Source organism: Gymnoscopelus braueri, assembly GCF_963280865.1.
Source record: "Gymnoscopelus braueri genome assembly, chromosome: 18".
Taxonomy (NCBI): Eukaryota; Metazoa; Chordata; class Actinopteri; order Myctophiformes; family Myctophidae; genus Gymnoscopelus; species Gymnoscopelus braueri.
In genome coordinates this window covers 36,561,842-36,587,408 of record NC_137618.1, presented here as the reverse complement: position 1 = coordinate 36,587,408, position 25,567 = coordinate 36,561,842, and the positions used below count along the sequence as shown (strand labels likewise).

Genomic DNA, 25,567 nt, shown 5'->3' with positions numbered 1-25,567 from the left:
ATTGTAGTGGAGTAAAAGTACAATATTTGCCTCTGGGAGATGTAATGGAGTAGAAGTAAAAGTATTGAACATTACCTCCTCCCTCCAAATTGTATAGTACTTGAGTACATTTTCTTTGTTACTTCCCACCACTGCTACTTAGAAGTAGCACGGCACGGGTACAACACGGTAAGGATTCTTAGAAGATTTCTCCCTTCTGCCAAGGAAGCAGGGATGGCTATCTTCAGTTCTTTCCCTGCAAACTTGCCCCGCTAGTCGTGCAGCAGTCTTTGTACAAGGATACAGCACCATCTAGTGCCGGAATAACTGTAGCCTGGCAAAAATAAAAAATAAAAGCCTGGAGATCGAGGCTGGTAGCCTGGTAAACCCTCCCCTTAGAGCAGTGGTTTTCAACCAGTGGTCCGGGGACCACCAGTGGTCCTTGGGTGGGACCAGCGTCCGACCAGGGGGTCCCCAGCGAAATTAGTTAACACAGCATCACAATCATTTTAACCACTTAACTTTGGCTATTCAAAAATAGCAGTATACAATCTCATAGAATATATATATATTATTTTTTTAAAGCGAACATTTTTAACTCAAATTTTTGCTTCTGGGGGTCCCTGGCACAAAACATTTTCAGATGGGGGTCCGCGGCCAAATGTATATCAATTTAGGGGTCCTTGGCATGAAAAAGGTTGAAAACCACTGCCTTAGAGATATCCGGAGGGAAGGGTTTACCCGGCTAGAATAACGGTGGAAGCAAGTCGTGCATTTGTCATAGAGTTAAAAAATAAATAAATAAGGCATTTGTAGGCCATAATGGAATGTTGCACGAATGCATAGGTAACATCATCAACCAGAATCACTTTATCTAGTGAATTTCATAGGAAACGATACCTACATAATGTATGCATAAACCACAATGAATCAGCATGACTTAAGTTTCGTTGTTGCAACAAATGTGAGTTAAGTTTCATTTCCTGATTAACTGTATTGCTCAGCTTTGAAAAGGCCAGGAAATGGTGAAACGATACTGAGTTGGCATTGTTCTGCCCAGACCATAAAAAAAGAGGAAAAGAATACGTAGGCCTAGTATAAAAACAACTGATTACAACGTCATGATCATTGTCTGAGAGCGAGCTGATCTGACTGCAACCTGACTGTTCTCAAGAACATGACTGAGGTTAGTAGCCGAATTATTTGATTGGATAAACTGTTATTTAAGATAATCTGTGTCACCATCAAGTTTAAGGGCAGGCGATTTTATTGGAATAGAATAAAATAAAATAAAAAGAGATTACCATCTCTGACCGATTTCAATATAAGCGCTGACTAAAAGCACAACAGTAGTAGTAAAGTCATTGTGGTTCTTATTTTAAAGTCTTCCTCTAGTAGGCTAGGATCTACAATATGACAGTAAATTGTAGATTAATGATCAGTTTTGGCATGTGGAAGCCAACAGGTATCAATTGGTGACTTATGTGCAGATTTGATGAGCATGTATTTTAAAGATTACCAAATGGATAGCTCCATTAAGAACCTCTCACTCCCGCGAGCGGCCTTTTTGCATGTAGTTGAAGCGCAAGGGGGCGGGTGGGGAGACAGTCAGCGCACTGAAGTCAAGGCACAGACTACTGTGTTGTTGACGGACAACGGATGTACTCTTATGAGAAACAACACAAATAAAACCTGGCAAAACAGTTGCGTGCATTAGCGCAAGATGAGGATAAAGGAAACATTCAGTCTAAATGTCCAGTAATTCGCAACTACTACTACTTTTGTATTTGAAACTTTACATTTCTCTAAATTAAAAAAATTATAAACTTTCAGGACAGCGTAATACAAATATAATTTTTGAAAAGGCTACTATAGGCTATACAGTGAATTCGGACTGAATGACTGAAACGTTTTTTCTTTTTTATCTCTCTTGGTGATTATCTGGCACAGTAGTTGTGAATTAGCAAACTGGACATTTAGACTGAATGTTTCCTTTATCCTCATCTTGCGCTAATGCACGCAACTGTTTTGCCAGGTTTTATTTTTGTTGTTTCTCATAAGCGTGCATCCGTTGTCTGTCAACAACACAGTAGTCTGTGCCTTCAGTGTGCTGCCTCTCTCCCCACCCGCCCCCCGCCCCCTTGCGCTTAAACTACATGCAAAAAGGCCGCTCGCCTCACTCCCCTATACAGCCCGAGATGAGGTTCTATGTGGTTGTCATCCAGCTCCGCTGTTTACCCTTTTGTATACATTGTATACCAAAAACTAATGGTAGATTCCAAACCGCACGGATGTTTAAGGTTTGGTCCGGAGCATAATATTTTAGGTCCGGAGCGAAACTACCCCTTTAAATCGCTTATTTAGTCAGCCTGTGGCCATGTTTCCCATTGTAGCCAAACCGGGAGCAGTACTGGCAGCGGACGTAGGGGGGTTTTCCGTTGAATGGGAAACATGGCCACAGGCTGACTAAATAAGCGATTTAAACAACGGGTAGTTTCGCTCCGGACCTAAAATATTATGCCCCGGACCAAACCTTAAACATCCGTGCGGTTTGGAATCTACCATTAGTTTTGGGGTATACAAAAGGGTAAACAGCGGAGCCTTGGCCGACGTTCCACCGATTCTGGATGACAACCACATAGAACCTCATCTCGGAGCTGTATAGCGGAGTGAGAGGTTCTTAATGGAGCTATCCATTTGGTAATCTTTAAAATACATTAACTGCTCATCAAATCTGGAGTGAGAGGTTCTTAATGGAGCTACCAAATGGATAGGCTATTTGTGTGAATATGAAATTGTAAACTTTGTTAAACTCCCTTTACTGTTCAAGTTGATAAAAAACGACTTCAGATGAAATCTCATACACATAAACACAACAAAATAAAGTTTATCAGGGTAATGTAAGTTAAGTTTCAAGGAATATGTAATCAGTTGTGTTTTTGTTTCATGATCCTATCCAGGAAGGATGAACAGAAATAAGACTCGGTGAGTAGTGTTCTTTTATCTTAAGAAGCATCACCTTAAATGTATTTATGGATCATATTTAGTGGCAAATAAAGGAAGGTGTGACTCACACACACACACACACACACACACACACACACACACACACACACACACACACACACACACACACACACACACACACACACACACACACACACACACACACACACACACAAACATAATGATATAGGCCTATAATATGTTTGAATCCTCCCAGATATTTAGGTTTTAAATATTGTGATACATATTCCAATTTTAATGTCTATAATAATGTTTTTGTGTGTGATAATGTTGGTGCTGAAACTTACTGGCTGGGGCTTAGGGGTATTTTTGGACTGAAACAGGGGGCCACATTTAGACTTTGTCTTGGACCACTAAAAACCTTGGGCTGGCAGTAGTTCTACCAACAATATTGATTGATGGTTAAATTCTGGGTTAGCAAATGGCAATAGTGGACACATTCTATGACTAGTTTTTTGAGAAAGACGTTTTGTTTTGCCCAGGATTGAACTTTAGGAATGCGGTAACTTGCAACAAAAGCAAAGATAATTTTGTGCCAACTCAATGACAAAGGTCTCTAGCCTAAAAAATCACTACACATTCCCTATTCCTCTTCAAATATTTAAAGAAGAATGTCTCTTTTGGGCTAATTTTCCCACCTACTCACAGTTGATTCAATATTTACATATTCATTAGATCAGCCACGCTTCAACTATGACATCAGGGATCTCCATAAATGAGCATAAAAGGGACACAGACAGACAGATGGATACATAGAGATTTGTGGATTCTCTGTTCTGGACAACTGCTGGTCCGATCAACTTCCCACTCGCCCCTCTGCGGTCCGCAGTGATATACATGGCAAGATAGATCGGTCAGATTGTTCTTGAGATATGTGGGGGAAGGTCAGACTCACATGGTCAGACAACCTTTTAGACAAGACAACGCAGACAGAGATTCTGTGCATTTTTAGATGGATATTGAAAGGTCTCACCCCTTCATTAGAAGGTCAATATCAGCCAGCAGAACCAGGGACATGTGTTTTCAATGAGTAACATGGTGTTTGATGTTCAATTGACTTATACAGGAGGCACATGTCTAATCAAATGAATATCAAATATTGAATCAAGCAACTTAAAAACTGTCTGGGGTTGCACAAAAAAGCCAGAGTAGATAATGATCCAAAAGTGTTGTGTTATGTGAATAGTTATCAGTCATTTCCAGCAGTAATATTGCCTATATTTAAGTCTTGGTGAATCAAAGTATCAATTTCTATCAAAAACATGAACCTCTCTGGGTGATTTCAAACTTTTGAATGCTAATTTACTATTAATTAGATTGGTTTGTTTGAAATAAATGAAGCCCAATATAATGTTGTGACATATACACTGCATTGTTTTTCATTTTAATGTGTAATCTGTTTTCTGTTAAGAAATTCATTTGGTGCAACAGCTCCTCCATTCATTGACTACCTGAAAGATATTCTGCGCAGATATCCTGATGGTGGACAAATTTTGAAGGTGGGACCAGTGCACATTCTGCTACAGCTGTATTATATTCTGACATCCTATATTAAAATTGGCAAATGGGAGGGCGGGCCGGCGGGCGTAAGACATAACTATAAATGTAGGTGACGTAGGTGTGAGGGCTGCGTAGCGGCCCGAATTCTAGATGTGAGGGCTGCATAGTGGCCGGAACCTCTAGTCTAAAATACTTACTTATTGCATGTTTTTAAATGACTATATAGAATACATTATTATCTAAATAGTTTCTTTTGTATTGTATCTTTATCTGCTCATTTACCTGCACTTTTAATTCAACTGAATTTAATGTCATTTCTACCATGTCCCACTCCCTTTAGGGGCTCCACAAGTTTTAGTATTGGTCATCTCAGTTTAGTACCGTCCAGCAAAACATTAAAGGGATATTTCACTTTCAAATAAAATAGAAAAAACATAAAAGAAATATATAAAAAAAAACATGAATAAAGTAAGTAAGTAAATCACAGCCCCCACACGCATTAGAAGGACATTCTACTGCGTGAGGGCTGTGATTTTTCCATAACTTTTTCATTTTTTAATATATTTGTTTAATGTTTATTTTCTTTGAAAGTGAAGTATCCCCTTAAATAACACTATTGTTTGGGACATGGACTACCCTACTACCCATTGTCAGAAAGTATCAGTGTTTTACTGTGAAATGACATGTCATTTGTAATGGTCGGAACAGGAGCTGATCCAAAATGCTGATGATGCTGAAGCATCGGAAGTTATTTTCATCCATGATGAGAGGAGCTACGGTACAGAGACCCTTTGGACTGATGACCTGGGGAAATACCAAGGTATGTGTGGCTTTCTGAGAATTCTATTTGTTGTCATACATTTCAAAGCTGATCTTTGTCATTTTTGTCAGTTATCCAAAAAATATCAGCTGGACCAGTTTTGAGAACCAAAGAAATAAACCTTAAGTGATAACTTGTTAACTGACTCATTCTTTTTGAAGGCCCTGCTCTCTATGCCTACAACAACGCTGCATTCGCTGCTGAAGACTGGGAAGGCATTCAGAGTACAGGAAGGAGTGTCAAGCGCAACGATCCAAACAAAGTTGGGAGGTTTGGGATCGGCTTCAACTCTGTTTACCACATAACAGGTAAAACAATGCTACTCGAATACATCTGTTGTAGAAGTTCGTGGTCCTACATTCTCCAAATCGCACTACAAAAATAGATTGTTGCAAAACATGGCTCAAGTGATACTATAAACACTTTAAATTGCAGCTCATAAATGATCTTTGTGAGGTTCTCTCTCCTGATTAGATAAAATTGGTGTCCCAAATGAAAACATATTATTTGCCAAGATTAAAAACTAAAAAGAAAATAATGATTTGCACAACACTGATAGTGCTGTCAATTTAATCTCTAAAGCCATCCAAGCTACAGCATCACTTGGAGACAACCCATAGTCACTTGTGGAATACTTCCAAGTTAGTATATCACTTACACCACCTGCAATACTGCAGATAAAGAGTAATATAACCAAGTAAATCAGTTTAAAATACATTGCTTCCCACACCTGTGCATAGTGCCGCAGTTGCCCCAAGAGAGCTGAGCAGAACTGCCGTTTCCTTGTTGTAAAATGAGACAATTTTTTGCAAGTACTGTTTATGAAAGTGTTTAGGATCATCCCTGAAACTGTGGACCAAATAATCTTATATAAAATATCAACATTATGTAACAGTGGTTATTAGCTGACATCAAATTGAGCATAGTCTAGAGTCTAGACTATGCTCAATTTGATGTCAGCTGATTTAAACTTTACAGGCTATAGACCAGTATCACCCATATTTATTTATTTGTTTATTTGGACAGGACAATGCATATTAATGAACGTCATGACGTAAATACACCGGAATTAGCAGAGATGCTAGTTTTCATCCGCAGTCCTCACAAAGAAACATAAAATAAAACAAACAGTGGAATACATTTACAGACAGACAAAACAGTGGAATACATCTACATAACATTACATAGGGAACATTATAGACAGACAAACAGTGGAATACATAAAAGAGAAAAGGAGAAGGTGAGTTGGGGGGGTGGGGGTGGGAGATGGGATGAGATGGGCAAAAAGCACTACTCCCGGGCCCTGCCTCCTGTTGTGAGGCAGTGCATGGGGGTCCTTCTCCACATTGTAGCCACCAGAGGAAATGTCCGGGGGGGGGGGTCCAAATTGATAATTGATCCAAATAATCCATATTCCATCCGTAACATAGCAAATTGAATCCACGAGGCAGCCTATGGCTCCATATTTATGACAACATTTTGATATCCTGGAGTTAATCTGCTTTGTATTTATTTTGTATTTATTTTGCCTCCACTGAAGTCATAGGCCCTTAAGAAACTTAGTTTCAATTTGTCATAGTAAGGAAGAAAGGTTATATGATGATGCTAATTCAGTTGACATGATGTAAACATCATTCTGCACACTGTAATCCTTAGCTTTTGATGTAATCATGATACCCAGACATTGTTTAAGAGACTTGTCAAGATATTACGATAAATAGAAGGCAACACATAGACCACTAGCTTTGTCTCTTTTGTGGTGCAGGGAATGAAATCCCCCAAAGATCCAATGCTATTAAAAAAATAATAATCCTGTGACCCATGTGGTTACAGGTTTCTCCACTGTTCTCCATAGTTCATATAAAAGCTATAGTCTATACTCTATTTCATAGTAGTGAAAAACACTACATTAGGTGAGGCACTTGGTTGCGTCAATGTGTTTCTGAACCTTTTATCTTCCTGTCGACTCACCAGACATAAATGGCATTGAGGGAGGTGCTGTGTTGTGCCTTTCTTCATTACATGTCAAAAGCCTCTATATTTTCAAAGGTTTTTCTTTGTAAAGTTTGGTTGCCGTTTGTCTACACATCTACCTGTTTTTATTTTGTTTAGTTTTTTACACTGCACCAACTTAAGTCACAGTCCTTGAACGGGCAAATGTACTTGATGTACATTTCTGATTCAACAATTGCTGCATAACAGTGGTCTTCAACAGGGATTCTGGGACCCCTAGGGTTCCTCAGAGTTACTACAGGGGGGCCGCCAAATCTTTATGTGATAGGAACTTTGTTTTCTATTTATTAACCACTTGAACCTAGAATCCCTATTCTGAGGGGAACTTTAGCCAAAAATAGCAGATCGCGCGTTGTGAGTGAGCTCGTAGATCGGCTATTTTAGGCAAAGGGGTTTGGTGTAGAGGAAAAAAGAGCAGACCAAGTACATAGCCAAGGGTCAAGTTTGCTAAGTATTGAGGGTTTAAAGGAGTAGTTCACCCCAACAATTACTTGTTTTCTATCAATTACTCACCCCATGAAGCCTTGAATTCATGGAGATTTTTTTAGTTTTTGTCGCATTCCCGCATTCCTAAGCCAATAATTAGATGACCGGCGGAGACTCTATGGAGACTCTTTGAGTCTCCTACCGGAGACATTGGCGTCTTTCCGCCTGACATGAAATTATTGGCTTAGGAATGCGACAACAACATCTCCATGAATTCAAGGCTTCATGGGGTGTGTAACTGATAGAAAATAAGTCATTTTTTGGGTGAACTACTCCTTAAGTGGTTAAATGTATGAAATAAACAGAAGTCAAACAAGTCATGAAGCTATCTATGAAATCTATGTAAAAGTTTAAGCTGTGACATTTTATGCAATATGTAGTGTTTTTAAGTGACTATGGGTTGTCTCCAAGTGATGCTGTAGCTTGGATGGCTTTATATATTAATTTGACAGTACTATCATCAGTGTAAATCATTATTTTATTTCGGAAACACCTAATGTGCCTCACCTAATGTAGTGTTTTTCACTGCTATCAAATAGAGTAGACTATAGCTTTAATATGAACTGTGGAGAACAGTGGAGAAACCTGTAACCCATGTCTTTCTGTCCATAAATGGTACTGGACCCTTTTTTCACATTGGTTACAGAATATACTTACTCTATATTAAAAGGCTATAGATTAAGCTCCCTTACTAGCTACAGCTAATCTGCCTGCATCACAGTGCACATTTGCACTCATGAGGTAGGTGCAGGGTGTTTTGTATCACATCTAGAACTAGAAAAGTGGGGGTATGCATTCCCAACTTGCATTGTTGCATTTGGCCCATAGTTCAGGTTATACAATCACAGCATAAACAGAAATATACAGAAAGTGAATTTGAATTTCTCACTCAAATTGTCTCATTTTACAACAAGGAAATGGCAATTATACCCAGCTCAGCTCACTTGGGTCACCTGCCCTGCAGTGATGAACGTCATCCAGGCTTTGCGGAATTGTTCGATAGTAATGATCTGTTCTAGCGATTGGGTTGCAAAATCCACAACAGAAACGTCTGTATAACAGAACACTGTATAATGTGTCTTCCTATCCACCAGGCACCATGAAATTGCAGAAGTAATCACATACTACTTGCATTATACTAAAATACATCTTTGAGAAAATGAATAGCATGCTGTACAAAAGATATGGTGCACTCTTGAAATTACTTTCACTTGGTATAAAGAACATTTAATGCAACTTGAAAACTGCTTTGCATGAGGAAGGCCTTTTTGCCAAGCACTGTGGGGAAATATTATGGACAGAAATGTGTCACTAGAAACAGAATTTACATAATTCACATAATTAAAATGTGTATTGTTTAACTTGAATAATTGCATTGAAGAACTGAATTTGAAGACCATAATTTTGAATAGAATGTATTAGTTTTAAATTGAATTCCAATCAACTTTAATATTATGAAATGGAATTAATTTGCTCTGTAACTGTATTAATTTCTCACAATTCAAATTCAGTTTGTCTAATTCAAATTCAGTTCTTATTATATACCAAATCAACATGACGTCAACACAATAACAGAGTTTAACGTATAGTGTTAAAGTTTGCTTTTACAGCTTAAGTTAGCATGTGTGTTACCTGTGAAACCTATGATCTGAATAGTAATTTTTATACATTCTCTCATCCGACTAACTTCTAGCTGGTGAAATATTAGTGAAATTAAACTGTTCCTCTTTTTGCTGGGGACCCCTAGAACCCTGTCTACGACCACCAGCAGATATACTGTAAATAGTATGCTATTCATTCAGTGGTGGAAAGTAACTAAGTACATTTACTTAAGTACTGTACTTAAGTAAAATTTTGAGGTATTTGTACTTTACTTGAGTATTTCCAATTTCCAATACTTTTACTTCTTCTCCACTGAGAAGAAATATTGTCTTGTACAGGTAAATATTGTACTTTTACTCCACTACAATTATTTGAAAACTTATTTTACTGGTTACTTTGCAGATATAAATGATTACATTATAAAACCTACATTAACCACTTTAGCCCTATTTTATACCTAGGCTATTTTCAAATATTTTAGTACTTTTACTTTTGGTACTTTAAGTACATTTTGATACCAATACTTTTGTACTTTTACTCAAGTAAATTTGGAATTCCGGACTTTTACCTGTAACGGAGTATTTCTATATTGCATTATTGATACTTTTACTTAAGTAAAATATCTGAGTACTTTTTCCACCACTGTATTCATTTATGCATAGTGAAACTGTCCTGTTATTTTTTAATTAAAATCTAATGTTTGCGAAAGGTCAAAATTACCATTTAATTAAAATGCTACCTTGTCAGCCATAACATATGTTGATGACCATAGAAGACTCCATGATTGGATTTGAGTTATGTCAATGCAGAAATGCTTTGGTGATGGAAGAGAGTTGGTCCATTCACATCATCCAAATAGTGACTTGAGAAAGTCAACACAAGTCATTCAAGTCCATGACCTAATGGGAGTGAAGAAAATGGTCAAAAACTTACAGTAGAAGCTCAATTATTCAGTTTAATTTAAACGATTCAATTGTTTTTCAGTTTGAGGTTTTTTATAAATAATTCAAGTGACACATTTCTGCCCATATAGTCAGGGGATATTAAAAGAATCTTGGAATAAATTCCTTACCAAAAAAAATCTTCACCAATGTGTTTGTAAAAGTGTCTAGTAACACATCTCACAAAGACTGAAATGCAGTTTCCCTAGGAGAATTTGTGACAGCTCCTGAAAGTTGGGGTACCCACCATAACCTTATGCGGGGAAAAAAATACAAATTTAATTCTGTTTTAAGTAGCATGTGAGGGGTCAAACTAGGGTGTTTTTATGATTCTGAATCCATTGCAAGCATTTGTTTTGCACCAAAACCACTCCTTGGGCTAAAAACGGCCATAGCCATCCTTTTCCAGGTATACTTTTTGTGTAAAAAGCCCATTGAGATTGGACCGTTTTTAGCCCAAGGAGTGGTTTTGGTGCAAAACAAATGCTTGCAATGGATTCAGAATCATAAAAACACCCTAGTTTGACCCCTCACATGCTACTTAAAACAGAATTAAATTTTGTTTTTTTTCCCCCCCGCATAAGGTTATGGTGGGTACCCCAAAAATTCCCCTAGGGAAACTGCATTTCAGTCTTTGTGAGATGTGTTACTAGACACTTTTACAAACACATTGGTGAAGATTTTTTTTGGTAAGGGATTTATTCCAAGATTGGATTTTTTTCTGCTAATATCCCCTGACTAATAGGAGATATTCATTTAAAGGTTATGTAAATTATATTATTTTGTTAAAATAAGCATTAATATTCTGATAGTAATCATTGCTATATTATGGTGTTTCTGCCCAGCTGTTTAATAAACGGAACATTGATTTTTCAGGTTGTGGTACTAATTTCAATCTGGATGACATTTGTATTCATTGATTGATTTAATTTATTACAGTTATCAAAATATATCACTTACTGCACCTTAAGATTTAAAACGGTGCAGTAAAATAATTTGGTCCCTATAATGTTACAGCCATAATCTACAAGTTTATTTTTAAATAAAAAACAAGAGAGAAAAGGGTAAGTTTATTAAATTAGACCAGGTGTGTATAGGTAAACATTGTGATTGTTTATTGCAACATTCGGCAAGAACAATGCAATATCAAAATGTATATCTTTGTCAATATCATTTAAACTTAGTATACCTTATTTATGTGTTTCCAGATGTACCATGTATATTCAGTGCAAGACACATTGGCTTGCTAGACCCCCAAGAGAAGCTACTTGGAAAAGAAAGTGGAGGCATTCGATGGTCTTTGTCTGATACAGAGTATCTTTAATGACCTTACGTGACCAATTCCACCCCCTTCAAGACATCATTCCTCTTGTGTGCAAGCAGACATGGGAAAACATTATCACAGGAGACCAGCTCTTTCATGGGACACTCTTCAGATTCCCCTTGCGCAATGAAGCATCAGAGATCTCTGATAATGTGTACGACACCAATAGAGTCACTCAGCTTTTTGACAGCTTCCTTTCAGATGCAGACTTGAGCCCACTCTTTCTGAGAAATGTTACATCTGTGTCCTTGATCCATGTCAAGCCAGACAGCTCGGTTAACATCAAAGTTCAAGTGACCTGCTCGCAAGGCACAGATGTTGTTTTGGAGTCAGATGATTTAGCCATCCAGGGCTCAACAAGCTTCAAATACATAAGCTTTTCTTCAGAAGACCGCAAAGAGACAAAGAAGTGGCTCATCACATCTTGTTGCATGAAAGAAGGCCACATAGCAAAGCTTGATACGTTAGCAAAAAAGTTGTGCTTTCGTCCTCAAGTTGACTTGGCATTTCCATGTGGTCAGGAGAGACACTCCACTGACAGTAGGCTGAGCTGTTTTCTGCCCCTACCTAACAACGAATCCAACAAGACTGGACTCCCAGTTTATGTGAATGCATGCTTTGGCCTCACAGACAACAGAAGACACATCAAGTGGCAGGAGGAAGACCAGAAATATGATGAAGCTGCTCAGTGGAATGAATTGCTGGTAAAAGATGTTCTCCCACATGCATACCTCAGGATCCTCCAAGATGCTGTCAAACTATCCAAAGACGAGTCACTCCCTGCGTCCGTTGTATATGATCTTTGGCCAGACATCAGCCAGATGCAGCACAAAGACAAATGGCATGAAATTGCACTCGATGTCCTCCAACGCCTATTCAGGCAGAATGTTGCCATCCTCTCTCTTGCAGCAGATGAAAGAAAGTTTGTCACTCTTTCAGAAGCTTTGCTCCCCTGCAATCATTCAACAAGCACTGAACTAGTGGCCGCCATTAAGAGGATTCTGGTTTCTTACGGAGAAAATCTTGTCACATTACCAGACAGTGTTGCAAGAGCTATCAAGGATGCCTATCAACACCATATTCCCTTGAGGCATGTGACGCCATCATTCCTAAGGGCAGTTCTCCACAGAAATGGTTTGCATCATATCTCCAAAGAGGACAAGCTCTTGCTTCTGGAATACATTTTGAGTGATGGACAATACAGAGAACTTCAGGGCCTTCAGCTCCTTCCACTCAGTGATGGGACTTTCAGATCTTTCACAGATAAAGAGGAAGACATTGCTTTCATTGATAGCAATGAATTTCCAAGGTAAGTTTATTATTATTATTATTATTATTATTATTATTATTATTATTATTATCTAAACAATCATTGTGTAATGCTATATAGACTAAAAACTACGAACAATGTACTAGCAAAATCACTTTTTTATTGTCATTGCTCTCATTGAGAACTCTTGCTCTACACTACAGAGTCCTGTTGCCAGGCTGCAAAAATCTCTTCATTCCCAGTGATCTGAGTACACCTAGCCTTGCTCACCTGAAAGATCTAGCCACAAAACGTAAGGATATTATTTTGTACAATGCAATGATATAATAATTATTCCATTACTTCTACAATGTATAGTTCAACATTACTTTTTCACGCACGCATGCACGCACGCACGCACGCACGCACGCACGCACGCACGCACACGCACACACACACACACACACACACACACACACACATACACATACACACACACACACACACACAGTTTGATTGATTGATTGATTGATTGATTGATTGATTGTTTGTTTAATTAATTGATTCATTGTTTCAATGATTCATTGATTCATTGATTGATTCATTGATTCATTCCAGGTTTTTTCAAGATATTCAGCATCAAAGCAAATGATGTGGCTGAATATGCAAAGAGGTATTTGCCAAAGGATTGGAAACAGACAAAGGCAAATCATGTTACCTGGGAGTTTGGCAATAGCCAGCATCCACCCTTGGGGTGGCTCCAAGAATTCTGGAAGTTTCTCAACACTCACTTCAGAGATCTAAGTTGTTTCAATGGCATGCCATTAATTCCCATCAAACCCCAAGATGACGTCAAGCATACCGTACAACTTGCAAGATTACAACAGAACTCAACCCTAATTTTTCAGAAAAACAAACTAACCAGCTTGCCAGAGCAAATTGTTCAAATTGTGAAAACAGTTGGTGGAACAGTTGTGAGAGGCAACGACTGGCTGAAGCACGAGGACCTTGACACTTATGTGTTGAACCCATCTCCAAGGAGTGTCATGCAACTCTTTGTGAACTTAGATTGTCAGCATGTCATCAATGAAATCAAGACTGTCCCTCTCAAAAACAGGGAAGAACTTAAAGATTATCTTTCTGGTTTGGATTCTCTTTCAGTCACTGAGAAAAATGTCCTGTCAAAGTTTCCTCTTTTCCAAACCATGGATGGAAGATGTGTTGCCGTCCAGTCTAAAAAAGCTGTACTTTTAAGTTCAAGTCCAAAAATACCAACAGAACTCCCCATGCCTGATACAGTTGTACAGTGTGCCACTGAGGCTGATCGCAGACTACTTCTACTGCTTAACATTGTTCTCTTGGATACAGCTGAAGCAACTGGCCTCCTAATTGATGGAATTGAAAGGAGGGATTTTGGCAAAGAAAATGTAGTGAAAATCATGACTTGGATTCTAAAACATGGCAACATCCTTTTCTCTCAGAATGATGCTTTGAAAAAGCGATTGAAAGAGTTGAACTTCATTGAAATGAACGGAGAGCTGAAACGCACCTCAAGCTTCTTTAATCCAAGAATAAAAGAATTCAAAGTTCTTTTTGGATCAGATTTCTTTCCCCCATCTGTTTATACGGAGACCCCACAGATGCTTGGGAGCTTAAAAGATCTTGGATTGCTGACTAAAATGACTGATGTCACTCCAAAGCTCTTGTTGCAAGCTGTCACACAGATTGAAAAATTGAATTCACATTCTGAAAAGGAGGCTGTTCAAAAGTCTGAGGTGCTTTTAAAACTGCTGAATACTAATGATTTGCTGGCCAATTTCTCAAAAGAGCAGCTTGAATGTCTCTCTGTGTTACAATGGATCCCATGTGTCAAACCAGGTGATAAGAACACATTAGGAAAGGGCAAAGGAAAAGGCCTCTTCTGCCCAAAGGAAGTAAGACATTCAATGTATGAGGACATTGTTGGGCATGTAATGCCTCTGACAGGAGAGCTCAGTGAGAATGTTGGTACCAAACTTGGTCTCCAACGCGTACCCCCGCCTGAGAAGGTGAAAGAGAATTTGTCAGCATTGAGATCCTTGGTACAGACAATGAAGACTCCAGACACAGATACCAACTTCAAGAGGAAGTTGCACAGCATTTACAGACACATGCAAGAACACATTTCTGCATTCCAAAAAGTGATAACGGATGGTGAATGTTGGCTATGGACCCACAACCAGTTTGTTTCCCCTCGGGATCTTGTTCTTGACTACCCATCTAGTCTGGATCTGAGCTCTTACATTAAGAAGTTGCCAAAAGAATTTCTACCATTTAAGAGATTGTTGAGCAAGTTTGGACTAAGGCCATGCCTTTCAGATGAAGAAACAATGGGTATACTTAATGATATCAAGCAAAGCATTGATGGAAGGAAAGAGAAGTTTGCACGTTCATCTGAGCTGAATGTCTCAATAGCTATTCTTAACTGGACATGGAGAGAGAAGAAGTCTGTTACTGGTGATATCCCGGTACCCGTCAGGGCAGAGGGTGACCGATTTACCCTCAAACCACTGTCAACAACAGTCTTCTGTGACATAAGCAGAGATGGATTGGAGGCCCTTAATAAGGATGAGGAAGAATTTTATGTGATCCATGAGCAGATACCAAAAGCAACTGCTGAGTGGCTGAAGGTTCCACTTCTGAGCACCCGAATCCTCAGTCCAGAACAAGTAGGAATAGAACAATGTGGGCAGCATGAACCCATAACCACGAGGATTAAGAACATTCTTAATGAATATGATGAAGAAAATGACATTTTCAAAGAGCTGATACAAAATGCTGAGGATGCTCGTGCAAAAGACTGCAAGTTCATGGTGGATTTCAGAGTGCACAATGCCCCTCCTGAAAGTCTGATTGACCCTGGCATGTCTCTTTGCCAAGGGCCATGTCTTTGGGCATTCAATAATGAGCTATTCACAGAAGATGACTGGGGAAACATTGTCAGGGTAGGAGCCGCCTCAAAGGCTAATATGGTTGAGAAAATTGGGAAGTTTGGACTTGGATTTAACACTGTATATCACGTGACGGATGTTCCCTCCATCCTCAGTGGCAACCATCTTCTCATGCTTGATCCAAATGTCAACCACCTGAAGAAGCATATCAAAAGCAAAACAAATCCTGGAATCAAGCTGGACCTCTCTAAACAGGGACTCTTGCATTGGTTTTCTGGTCAGTTCAGACCATATGAATGCATTTTTGATTGCAATTTCTCTAAAGCAAATACCCCTAATCCCTACCCAGGTACTCTGATCAAACTACCTTTCCGGACACTTGAAGAGGCTCTCACGTCTGAAATCTCTAAAAAGGTGTATGACAAACAAAGTATTGTCAACTTCCAGCAGCACTTAGCCAGCGACTCACAAACTCACCTGCTGTTTTTGAAGAACGTCAGCACCATATCTTTACAAACCCTTGCAGACAATGCTCCAACTCCTCCAACAGAGGACCATATCAAAACTATTTTCACAGTTTCCAAAAAAGTTTTGAAGAAGATGCCAATTCCAGATGAAACCCATACATTAAAGCAGCGTGAAGCTGAGAACAAACTGAAACTTGATGAAAAATGTAAAGAATTAATTGACTGCTGCACAGTCAGCATTGCCGAAATAACCCAACATTGTGATGGCTCTAATGTCCAGGCCTGGCTTCTGTACAATTGCTTTGGGACAGAGCAGTCCTTACAAATGGCCCTTAAAGATGACAAGAAAGCCAAATTCTCTTTGCCTATCGGGGGAATTGCTGTACCCCTGCACAATGATCCAAAAACCAAGAAATGGGTCACATCACAGACTGATCTAGTTGGACAGGCATTTTGCTCCCTCCCTCTTTCCATTAAGACTGGCCTTCCAGTGAATATAAATGGAGCATTTGCTGTGACTTCTAATCGCAAAGGTTTATGGGAGACTGGAGTAAAACATCACTGGAACCAAGCTCTTCTTAAGGATCCAACAGCCACGGCATATATCGCAGTACTTTTAACTCTGAAGAGTATGGCTGAAAATGGGGAGCTGGAAAGTTACTGTTATCACACCTTTTGGCCTGACAGGGAGAAAGTGAGTGATACTTTCAAGCCTCTGGTAGATGCCTTTTACTCTGCTATCATCCAGTACTCCAGCAGGCCCCTTGAGCTCTTCAATGATGGTATACATTGGTGCTCAATTGACAAGGCTATATTTTTACATCCAAGCATTGACGAGGACAAAAGAATTGGCAGGCTTGCAATGAAGATGTGTCAGAGATATGTGAAGGCACCTAACCATGTTGTTCCTCTTCCACTGTGGGTGAGAAACGGCTTCAGAGATGCTGGCTTGGAAAAGGCCCTACAGAGCAGAATGTGGAACTGGGAAATGTTTTACAATGAAGTGGTGTTTAGTAACCTGAGTACCATGGACCCTAAGAGTAGAAATGCTCTTGTGCTGCATGCTATTGACCTCAACAGTGAACCAATTGACAATCTACTTAAGTGTTATCCATGCATTCCCACACAGAGTGGACAGCTCCAGTATATCAAGAAGCTTGTGAATCCATCAGGGAAAGTAGCCTGCCTGTTTGATAATAAAGAAGGACGCTTGCTTGGAGGGACCGAAAGTGACTTCTATTCCCCCAAAAGGATTCAGCGGCTTCTGGAATTGGGAATGCTTAATCACCAACTCCCATTGGAAGACATCTTGGACAGAGCTGACAATATCACCAGTGTTTGGAGCAAAGACAAAAGCAAAGCCTATGGACATCTGAAGTGCATCCTTGAAGTTCTGAGGAGTTCCAATGAAAAGGGCGGCTCTCGCTACTGGGCTCTACTAAGGAATACAACATTTATTCCAGCGTTTCCTCCAAACAGTGAAAAAGACCAAATGGTGAAACTTTGGAAGCCTGTTGATGTTTTTAGTGACCAATGTCGCTACCTTGTAAACATGACAAATCCTGTGATCGATCATACACATCTGAACCTGCACAGTGCTGATCCAGTCCTAAAAATTCTGGGAATTCATCAAAGCTCTGACTTGAGACCTGAGACGGTACTTCAACAGCTGCAAGAAGCTTGTAAGGAAACAAAATCCTTCAAAAATTCCAAGTCTACACTTTACAAAATAGCCTATGAATGCTACAAGTTTCTGGATCAGTGGCTCTACAATTTGGGGGATTCCAAACTAATTTCAGAGACTGCACATTCATTCCCATTTATTCTTGTTGGAGACATGTTTGAGCTCGTGAAATCTGTTGCCAAAAATGCAGAATTTGAAGCAAAACCATATCTCCATGTGCTTCCAACAGTCTTCAGTGGCTTCACCAAACTGTGGGAATGTGTGGGTGTTGAAAAGAAATTCACAGTTGATCAGTGTCTCACTGTACTCAAGACACTGCATACTCTCCATGGATCCAACCCCCTTCCAAAATCTGATCTCAAAATTTGTCTAACAATAAACACTGCATTGTATGAAGCTAAAGAGAAAAATCTAAGTGACTGCCTCATGCCTGACTGCCTCATACCTAACGAACATGGTGTTTTACAGCCTGCAAGCAAACTGTATTTCAATGACAGCCCCTGGATGCCAGTCACTTCAGCTGTCACTTTGTGCCATGAGAATATCCCACGTGTCATGGCTCGCTATTTTGGAATTAAGACAACCAGGAATCAAACTCTGCAAGATCATTTAGTGGACTCACCCTTTTCTTTTCCGTTTGAACAGCAAGAGGAACTGACTGTCCGAATTAAAAACATAATTTCAGCTTATCCAGCCAAGAAGGATATCCTGAAAGAGCTCATCCAAAATGCAGATGATGCAGAGGCAACAGAAATTCACTTTGTTTGGGACAAAAGGCAGCATGGCACGGAGAAAACATTTGGGAAGAAATGGAACCAGCTACAGGGTCCGGCACTATGTGTATACAACAACCAGGTGTTTTCTGATGCAGATCTGAAAGGCATTCAACAGCTAGGAGAAGGTGGAAAACATGACATTCAAGGGAAAACAGGAAAATACGGTCTTGGATTCAACTCTGTTTACCATTTGACTGATTGCCCTTCAATCATGACTGGGGATAAACTACTCTGCATTTCTGATCCAAATCAGAAATACATTGAAGGCTCTTCAGGAAAACCATCTGCTGGATGTGGTTACAAACTAGAAAAGGTTTTTAAGGAGATGTATGATGATGTCTACAAGACATTTCTTCCAGAAAACTTTGCACTTGGAGATGGCACCATGTTCAGACTGCCTCTTAGAACAGGTGTCATGGCAAACGATTCCAAAATATCAAACCAGGGAGTGACTGATCAGGATATGATTGAGTTGTCCAAAGCCCTGTCTGAAGATCCAGAAGGATTGATCCTGTTTCTGAAAAACATCCGCAAAATACAATTCCATGAAATAAACGAACACTCTCAAGACCTCCGCACAACCTTCACAGTTGAAAAACGTCTCTCAGAGAAGAGCAATGAAGAAAGATGTTCTTTTCAAAAGCATCTTTGCGTGGCACTGCAATCTGACAAACCAGCAACACCATGCAAAGCCCTTTATGATATCAGCATTTTAGCCAGTGACAAAAGGATGAGTAAATGGATTATTGCAGAGCAGTTTGGCTCCTTCAAAAGCAGCACTGGAGAAGAGAGGAAACATTCAGACATTATACCCCAAGCAGCACTAGCCGCATGTGTGCATTCTGAGCCAGTCACAATGGGAGACTTCAATGGAGGAGTCTTTTGCTCACTTCCTCTGCCAGTTAAAACTGGACTTCCAATACATGTCAATGGGAACTTTGAGGTTGATTCCTCCAGGAGGGACCTTTGGAAAGCAGATGGCCAAAGTCAGAAAACTATTTGGAATGAGTCTTTGAAACAGGACGTCATAGCTCCGTTGTATGCAGATTTGATTCATTACCTCTGTGGTAGCATTGCGAATATGAAAGTCTGTTCCATGACTGATGAGTATTCATCAACAGCGCTTGACAGTTCTTACTTATATTTTTTCCCAACTGTCTCAAAAGACATTGCCCAGGATTGGCATGGTATGATACAAGAGGTGTATCGATCAATAAATGAGAAAGCGCTGGATGTCATTCCATTGTTGCGGCACTCAAAACGTAAAATTGGATATCAGTCTATTACAGAGTTCACATTTGACTGGTGTACTGTCACAAAGACAGAACTGACTGATGCACCTCACTTGATAAACCCAAAGAGCACCCACATGAGTAAAATTTTGGAGGATCTTGGAATGAAGTTAGTTCCTTTTTCCAGAAAAATGTCAGACATTTGGCATGGTTTCAATACTGCTGAAATTGAATTGAACTCAGTCAGTCCTTCAAGTGTGCAAAATTTCCTTAGAGAAAAACCAATGGATAATGCAAACCAAACTAACAGGGGTTTACCTTTACCTATCTCACACACTCTGATTAGAGATGAAAACAGATGCTCCAAGCTGTTAAACTTCTGCTTGAAAGGTGTCAACGAAGAGAATTGCACTTCAATCGATGGACTTCCGCTTCTTCTCACAAAAGATAAAGTTCTGAGAGTGTTCAATTGTAAATCTCCCAAGCTGATGTCAGGATATGATGGCTTGTTCTCTGAGTATGAGGCAGATTTTGCACATTATCGTATTAATATGGGCCACCAGGAGATTCTACAACATGGCGGCTTTCTCCACAATTTGACAATTCCCATGTCAGTGAAGTATGTAAAACCTTTACTTCAGAAGTTCCTGCAAGACTGTGCAGTTGATCCAAGCTCTAACCTCCATGTCCCAAATGAGGCAATAGAGAAGTGGCTGAAAGAACTTTGGAGATTCTTCACAAGCCAAATCGCAACATCATCACTACTAGATGGAGGAAGTGAGCAACAAATGACACTGAGTTCTGTTAAGGAGCTGTTCTATGACTGTTGTATATTGCACGTTGTATGTCCAAGGTTAAACAACAGACCCTTTCTGCAAACAATGAAAGACATGCCAAGTGTGATGCCTTTTGGCAGAGAAGAAGATATATCAAGCATTCTGTTTAAACTTGGCTTCACAGAGCTTAATTGGTCATTCTATACTGAGGTGAGCAAACAGGTACATTCACTTTTTCAGCCTGAACTCATGAATCCAAATGACAGACATGCTGTATTAGATAAAGTCTGCAAACTCAATCATTCAGAGTTTTTCCACCTTTCCCACGTTGAGTTAACAGAACTTCAACATTTTTTACAATCTGGAATAACCACATCCAAAACCAAACAGGATTATCAGAGAAAGCTCACATCCTTGCCGTTATTTGAAACCATACTTGGGGAGCGCGTGCAGCTTGATCATCTTGGACAAGTATTCCTCCTCAACTTGACCTCAATCCCAGTGCCAGGATTTTCAGATCTCTTACCGCTGCATCACAGCAACACCATTTTTCTCAAGCACAGTTTTGTGAATGAGTCACTATCTGAACAGTTGAACATCAAAATACTGTCTGATTTGGAGTTCTTCATGAAGTTCATCTTACCCATCCTACACAAACTCACAGAAAGACAGATTATTAACTGTGTCAAATTATTGTTGTTAGTACAACATTCTTACAATAACAATGAGCACGAGGACGAAATAATCTCTTCACTGAAGGATGTGAAATTGATTCAGAGTGCCCATGGGAAGTTGGAGAAGGCATCCTACTACTTTGATGAGAGTGTTGAGATGTATAAGATGATGATGCCTCAAGACAAATTTGTACCTGAGAGCTTTTGGAAAGAGTTTGACACAATCCAGCAGTTACAAGTGGAAGCACTGCTTAAAGCACTTGGAATGAGACATGTCGTGTCAAAGGAGGAGATGATAGATTTTGCACACCAAATAGAACAAGAGGCAAAAGGCCAATTTGAACTCAAGGAGCTGAAACAAAAGTCATCAAAACTGTTGGAAACAGTGAGACAACTCTTGGAACCATCCGTGACACGAGAGAGCAATGATGAAAAACAAAAGGAAAACCAAAGGTTGATGGAGAGAATTGCTGACATCAAATTCATTTTTCCTGTAGCAATTAGAAACGATCTGTGTGACTACCATCAGCCATTTGCAACCAAGAGGACTGCTGTTGCAATCAGAGGATCTTTGATTGAAAGTGGTGGAGAAAGGGATAAATGTCTGATTTGGACTGCAATGCCATTAATGGCTTTACCAGGCTACTGGTCAAAGAGCGAAATGCAAATGTTGATGCATGCTGGAGCCCTTGAACGGCCACCTGGCCCGTGCGTCACCACAAATATCAGCAACATCTGTCAGGTACCTTGTCAAACTAATGACTTGATAAAAACTCGTGCTGAAGTGTTTCGGATTTCATATGACTATCTACAAACAAATGAATTTAATAGTCATTCACTGACTGGCCTCCCTGTTGTGCTGGTTGAAAACGACACAAAACTGGTGAAAAGTGAAGAGACATCTCTAAGCCTCCACAACGACTTTGCGTTCAGGCCCTATTTTTACAAAATTCCTGGGGACGATATCATGTATGCAAAGTTCTTCAAAAAAATTGGTGTTAATGAGGAGCCAACAGCAGTGCAGTATTGCAATGTCCTTGGAGCAATTTATACAGAGTCCTGCGATAAAAATACTCTAAACGCAGATCAGCTGATAACTACCGAACATGCCGTGAAGGAACTGTTTCAGCTTTTAAAAAATCAAGGGAGCCCTTCAGCCCTTAAACTACCAAAGGTTTTACACCTTCCTTCAAGAGATGGTAGGTTGTATCCATCAAACACGCTCTATTTCAATGACACGGTGTTCCAGGCAAACCGATTAGAAAGAGCATTGGAGAACAAAATACACCTCCTCAAAAATCTCTCTTTGGGCAGTGATATGTATGAACGTCATCGACTGCTGCAGTTGCTACCAAAGGATATTCAGCCCAAAATGCTCTCTCAGTATACTACGGAGAAGGTGGTAGCTTCACACAAGCAGACTTGTGAGTATGGAGCCAGCTGCAAGTTTAGTGGATGGTTTGAGAAGAATCTCTCCTCAATACACTTTAGATACGGACTTATCTGCCTCATTAGAGAGCAATCAAGGGAAATTACACAAGAAGATGCAAGCAACATGTGTCAGCAGATGTTTGGCAGCATTCAGATGGTCTGCTGCAAAAGCCTTGAAACAGAGCTTTGGTTTGATCAACAACCACTAAATGACACCAAGGCTGAAACGGAGGTCAATGTTGAAAAGGGACCACAAGGTTGCATTTTCTACTTGAAACACAGTGACATCATGGATCTTAAAGTGATAAATGAAGTCAACATGACACTGACTAAAGAGATCAATGCTCTCTTAGATAATAGCATTCCCTCAGTCCACCTACCAGTTCTTGGACAGCTACTTATGTGTGACACACTGCAGGAGGTTCAGAAAACACTGGCTAAGAACGAAATTCATGACAGTGCTGAAACTCAGAACTTTCTTCTTGATTCAACTGCCCCTGGGACCGCTATTCCTGAGGAATGGCATGATTCCCTAGATATGAACATCATCAATAACTTTGAAGAAGGAGAATACGTTGGCTATAATGACAATGCTTCAGACAAGGAGTACATTTATGCAGTTATTGTTGAGAAGCTGCCAGAGCCTGCTGGACAATTATATTCACACAGATACAAAATACAAATTGGTGAAGATAAGGTCATCGAAGTCAGCTCTCTCGATCTATATCAGTTTAAACGAGAGAAGAAGCCAAAACAGGAGAGTAAACCAACTTGCATGGAACTGGAGACATTAGTGCACTCTGTGCCACATACTTCGCAAGCATCATCTACAAGGCCGTTACCCACAACTTTTGAGGAGGCCAAAAAGGAAATTGATGAATGTTTGGCAGAGATCTGGACTCTTTCTGTGGAAGACAGGGGAAAGGCCATCAAACGGCTGTACCTGAGATGGCATCCGGACAAAAACCCAAAAGACGATCAGCTCACCACTGAAGCATTCAAGTACTTGTTGAACAGAATTGATGGGCTGATGACAGGCAAAACGTCAAACTCTTCTCATCCACGGCAGAACACAAATTACAGACACTCCCAGCCACGGCAGAACACAAGTGACAGAGACTCCCATCCAAGGCAGAACACAAGTGACAGAGACTCCCATCCAAGGCAGAACACAAATTACAGACACTCCCATCCAAGGCAGAACACAAGTGACAGAGACTCCCATCCAAGGTGGAACACAAATGACAGAGACTCCCATCCAAGGTGGAACACAAATTACAGAGACTTCTATGAGCAGTGGGATCAGGAAGCCATGTGCCACAGATGTGGTCGCGAGAGGTTCCATAGAGACTATCATTCATTCAGTTATAACTTTTGGACGCATCATGGAAATGTCCCAAGACCAGACAGAGAGGAGGCCCAGCGCTGGTATAGACAGGCTCGCTGTGATCTCACAGCCGCTCACAGAGACAAAAGCAGTGGGAGCACTGAGTGGTGTCTGTTCAAGGTCCATCAAGCAGTGGAAAAGGCTCTCATTGCTGCAGAGTACAAAAGAACAGGTCAACAGGTCAACAACTGCTCCATTACTCAACTCGCTGAAAGAATGTCCTGCTACAGAGCTCAGTTTATTAATTTGCCCCAGGTTGTAGAAGAACTACAGTTACTGGGAGTCAATGCCAAGAAGACTCAGTATCCAAGCTGTCACCCTCCTCCCCTCATTCCCAATGGGCAGTTCAAACCAGAGAATGAAACTCAAGCACTGGAGCTGGCATCAGATATTCTCAGTCAAATTGAGGCATATGTCAATTAAGCATTCAAGATGGTAGGCTAAGATACTGTTAAAATTGTTAATGTCAACCATACATATTGTGATCTGATGTATACTTTGTAAACAAAATAAATACATAGAGGGACCAATAATTCAGATTTTCCTTTGTGATGAAAATATGAAAAAAACTTCCACATGAAAACATCTTCCACTGATATATAATAAAATTGCATGCTTGTACATCAAGTTCATATTGTTCTGTTTGAAAACTTATTTTGAGATTGTAATACTGGAATTTAACAAAATAAATTTAAACCATCCATATCCTTTGTCCGTTTCATTTTCAGAGCTGTGATTTCTTATGTATCCGAATGTAAAGGCAGAGGGTGGCATGGTTAGTCATTAGTAAATTTGCACTTGCTATGTGCATTTTTCTTTCTTCAGTAATACGTGCGTATAATACATGGTATGGAGGGTGCTGTGTATTAATCCCTTTTCAGGGGCCACATTCACTGTGAATACTTACTGTAGAATAGAATACTGTGCCTGCCTGGAATTGTCATTCCCCCCCTTACTGTCACAAAAGAATAACATGCAAAAAGTTAAATATATGAACTAAAACAAGCAAAAACGAACACCTAAATCTGATGTACTGTATATTGCACATCATTAAAGGAACAGAAGCGTGCGCCAGAGGTCTTTTTGGATAGACTGTATTGCCACCTTAGACATCATAGTCTCTGATGTGAAACAAGGTAATTATCTGAGCTCACATACCCACAGCTTAACTCTGATGTGTACAGAGTAGACTGCAGTTTAATTGATCCAAAACACAGGCATTAACTAAAAAAAAACTTAACTCCATAGGCTACTTGCAGAGGAGACCAA

The 25,567-nt window shown here is 39.8% G+C and overlaps 1 protein-coding gene across 2 annotated transcripts; it reads left to right on the top strand.

Annotated features, from left to right (window-relative positions):
• Nucleotides 1-1,041: 1,041 nt before the first annotated feature.
• LOC308073841 (sacsin-like) lies at nucleotides 1,042-24,966 on the top strand. Of its 2 annotated transcripts, XM_080413023.1 has the most exons (6): nucleotides 1,042-1,165; nucleotides 2,940-2,964; nucleotides 4,418-4,505; nucleotides 5,215-5,326; nucleotides 5,488-5,634; nucleotides 11,577-11,803. In XM_080413023.1, exons 2-6 carry the CDS (start codon nucleotides 2,945-2,947, stop codon nucleotides 11,690-11,692), a joined length of 483 nt encoding a protein of 160 aa, XP_080269149.1. In that variant the 5' UTR covers nucleotides 1,042-1,165; nucleotides 2,940-2,944; the 3' UTR covers nucleotides 11,693-11,803. The 2 variants fall into 2 exon arrangements, with proteins under 2 accessions (XP_080269149.1, XP_080269148.1); XM_080413022.1 differs by lacking the exons at nucleotides 1,042-1,165; nucleotides 2,940-2,964; nucleotides 4,418-4,505; nucleotides 5,215-5,326 and adding exons at nucleotides 13,166-13,254; nucleotides 13,560-24,966 and having other exon boundaries at nucleotides 5,502-5,634; nucleotides 11,577-13,001.
• Nucleotides 24,967-25,567: the final 601 nt, after the last annotated feature.

Bases quoted from the DNA above. Each gene is read 5' to 3' on its own strand.
- LOC308073841 (XM_080413022.1), top strand. From the start codon at position 11,692: ATGACCTTACGTGACCAATTCCACCCCCTTCAAGACATCATTCCTCTT. The intron at 13,002-13,165 runs GTAAGTTTATTA...TCTACACTACAG, and splicing joins GATAGCAATGAATTTCCAAG to AGTCCTGTTGCCAGGCTGCA. The intron at 13,255-13,559 runs GTAAGGATATTA...GATTCATTCCAG, and splicing joins GAAAGATCTAGCCACAAAAC to GTTTTTTCAAGATATTCAGC.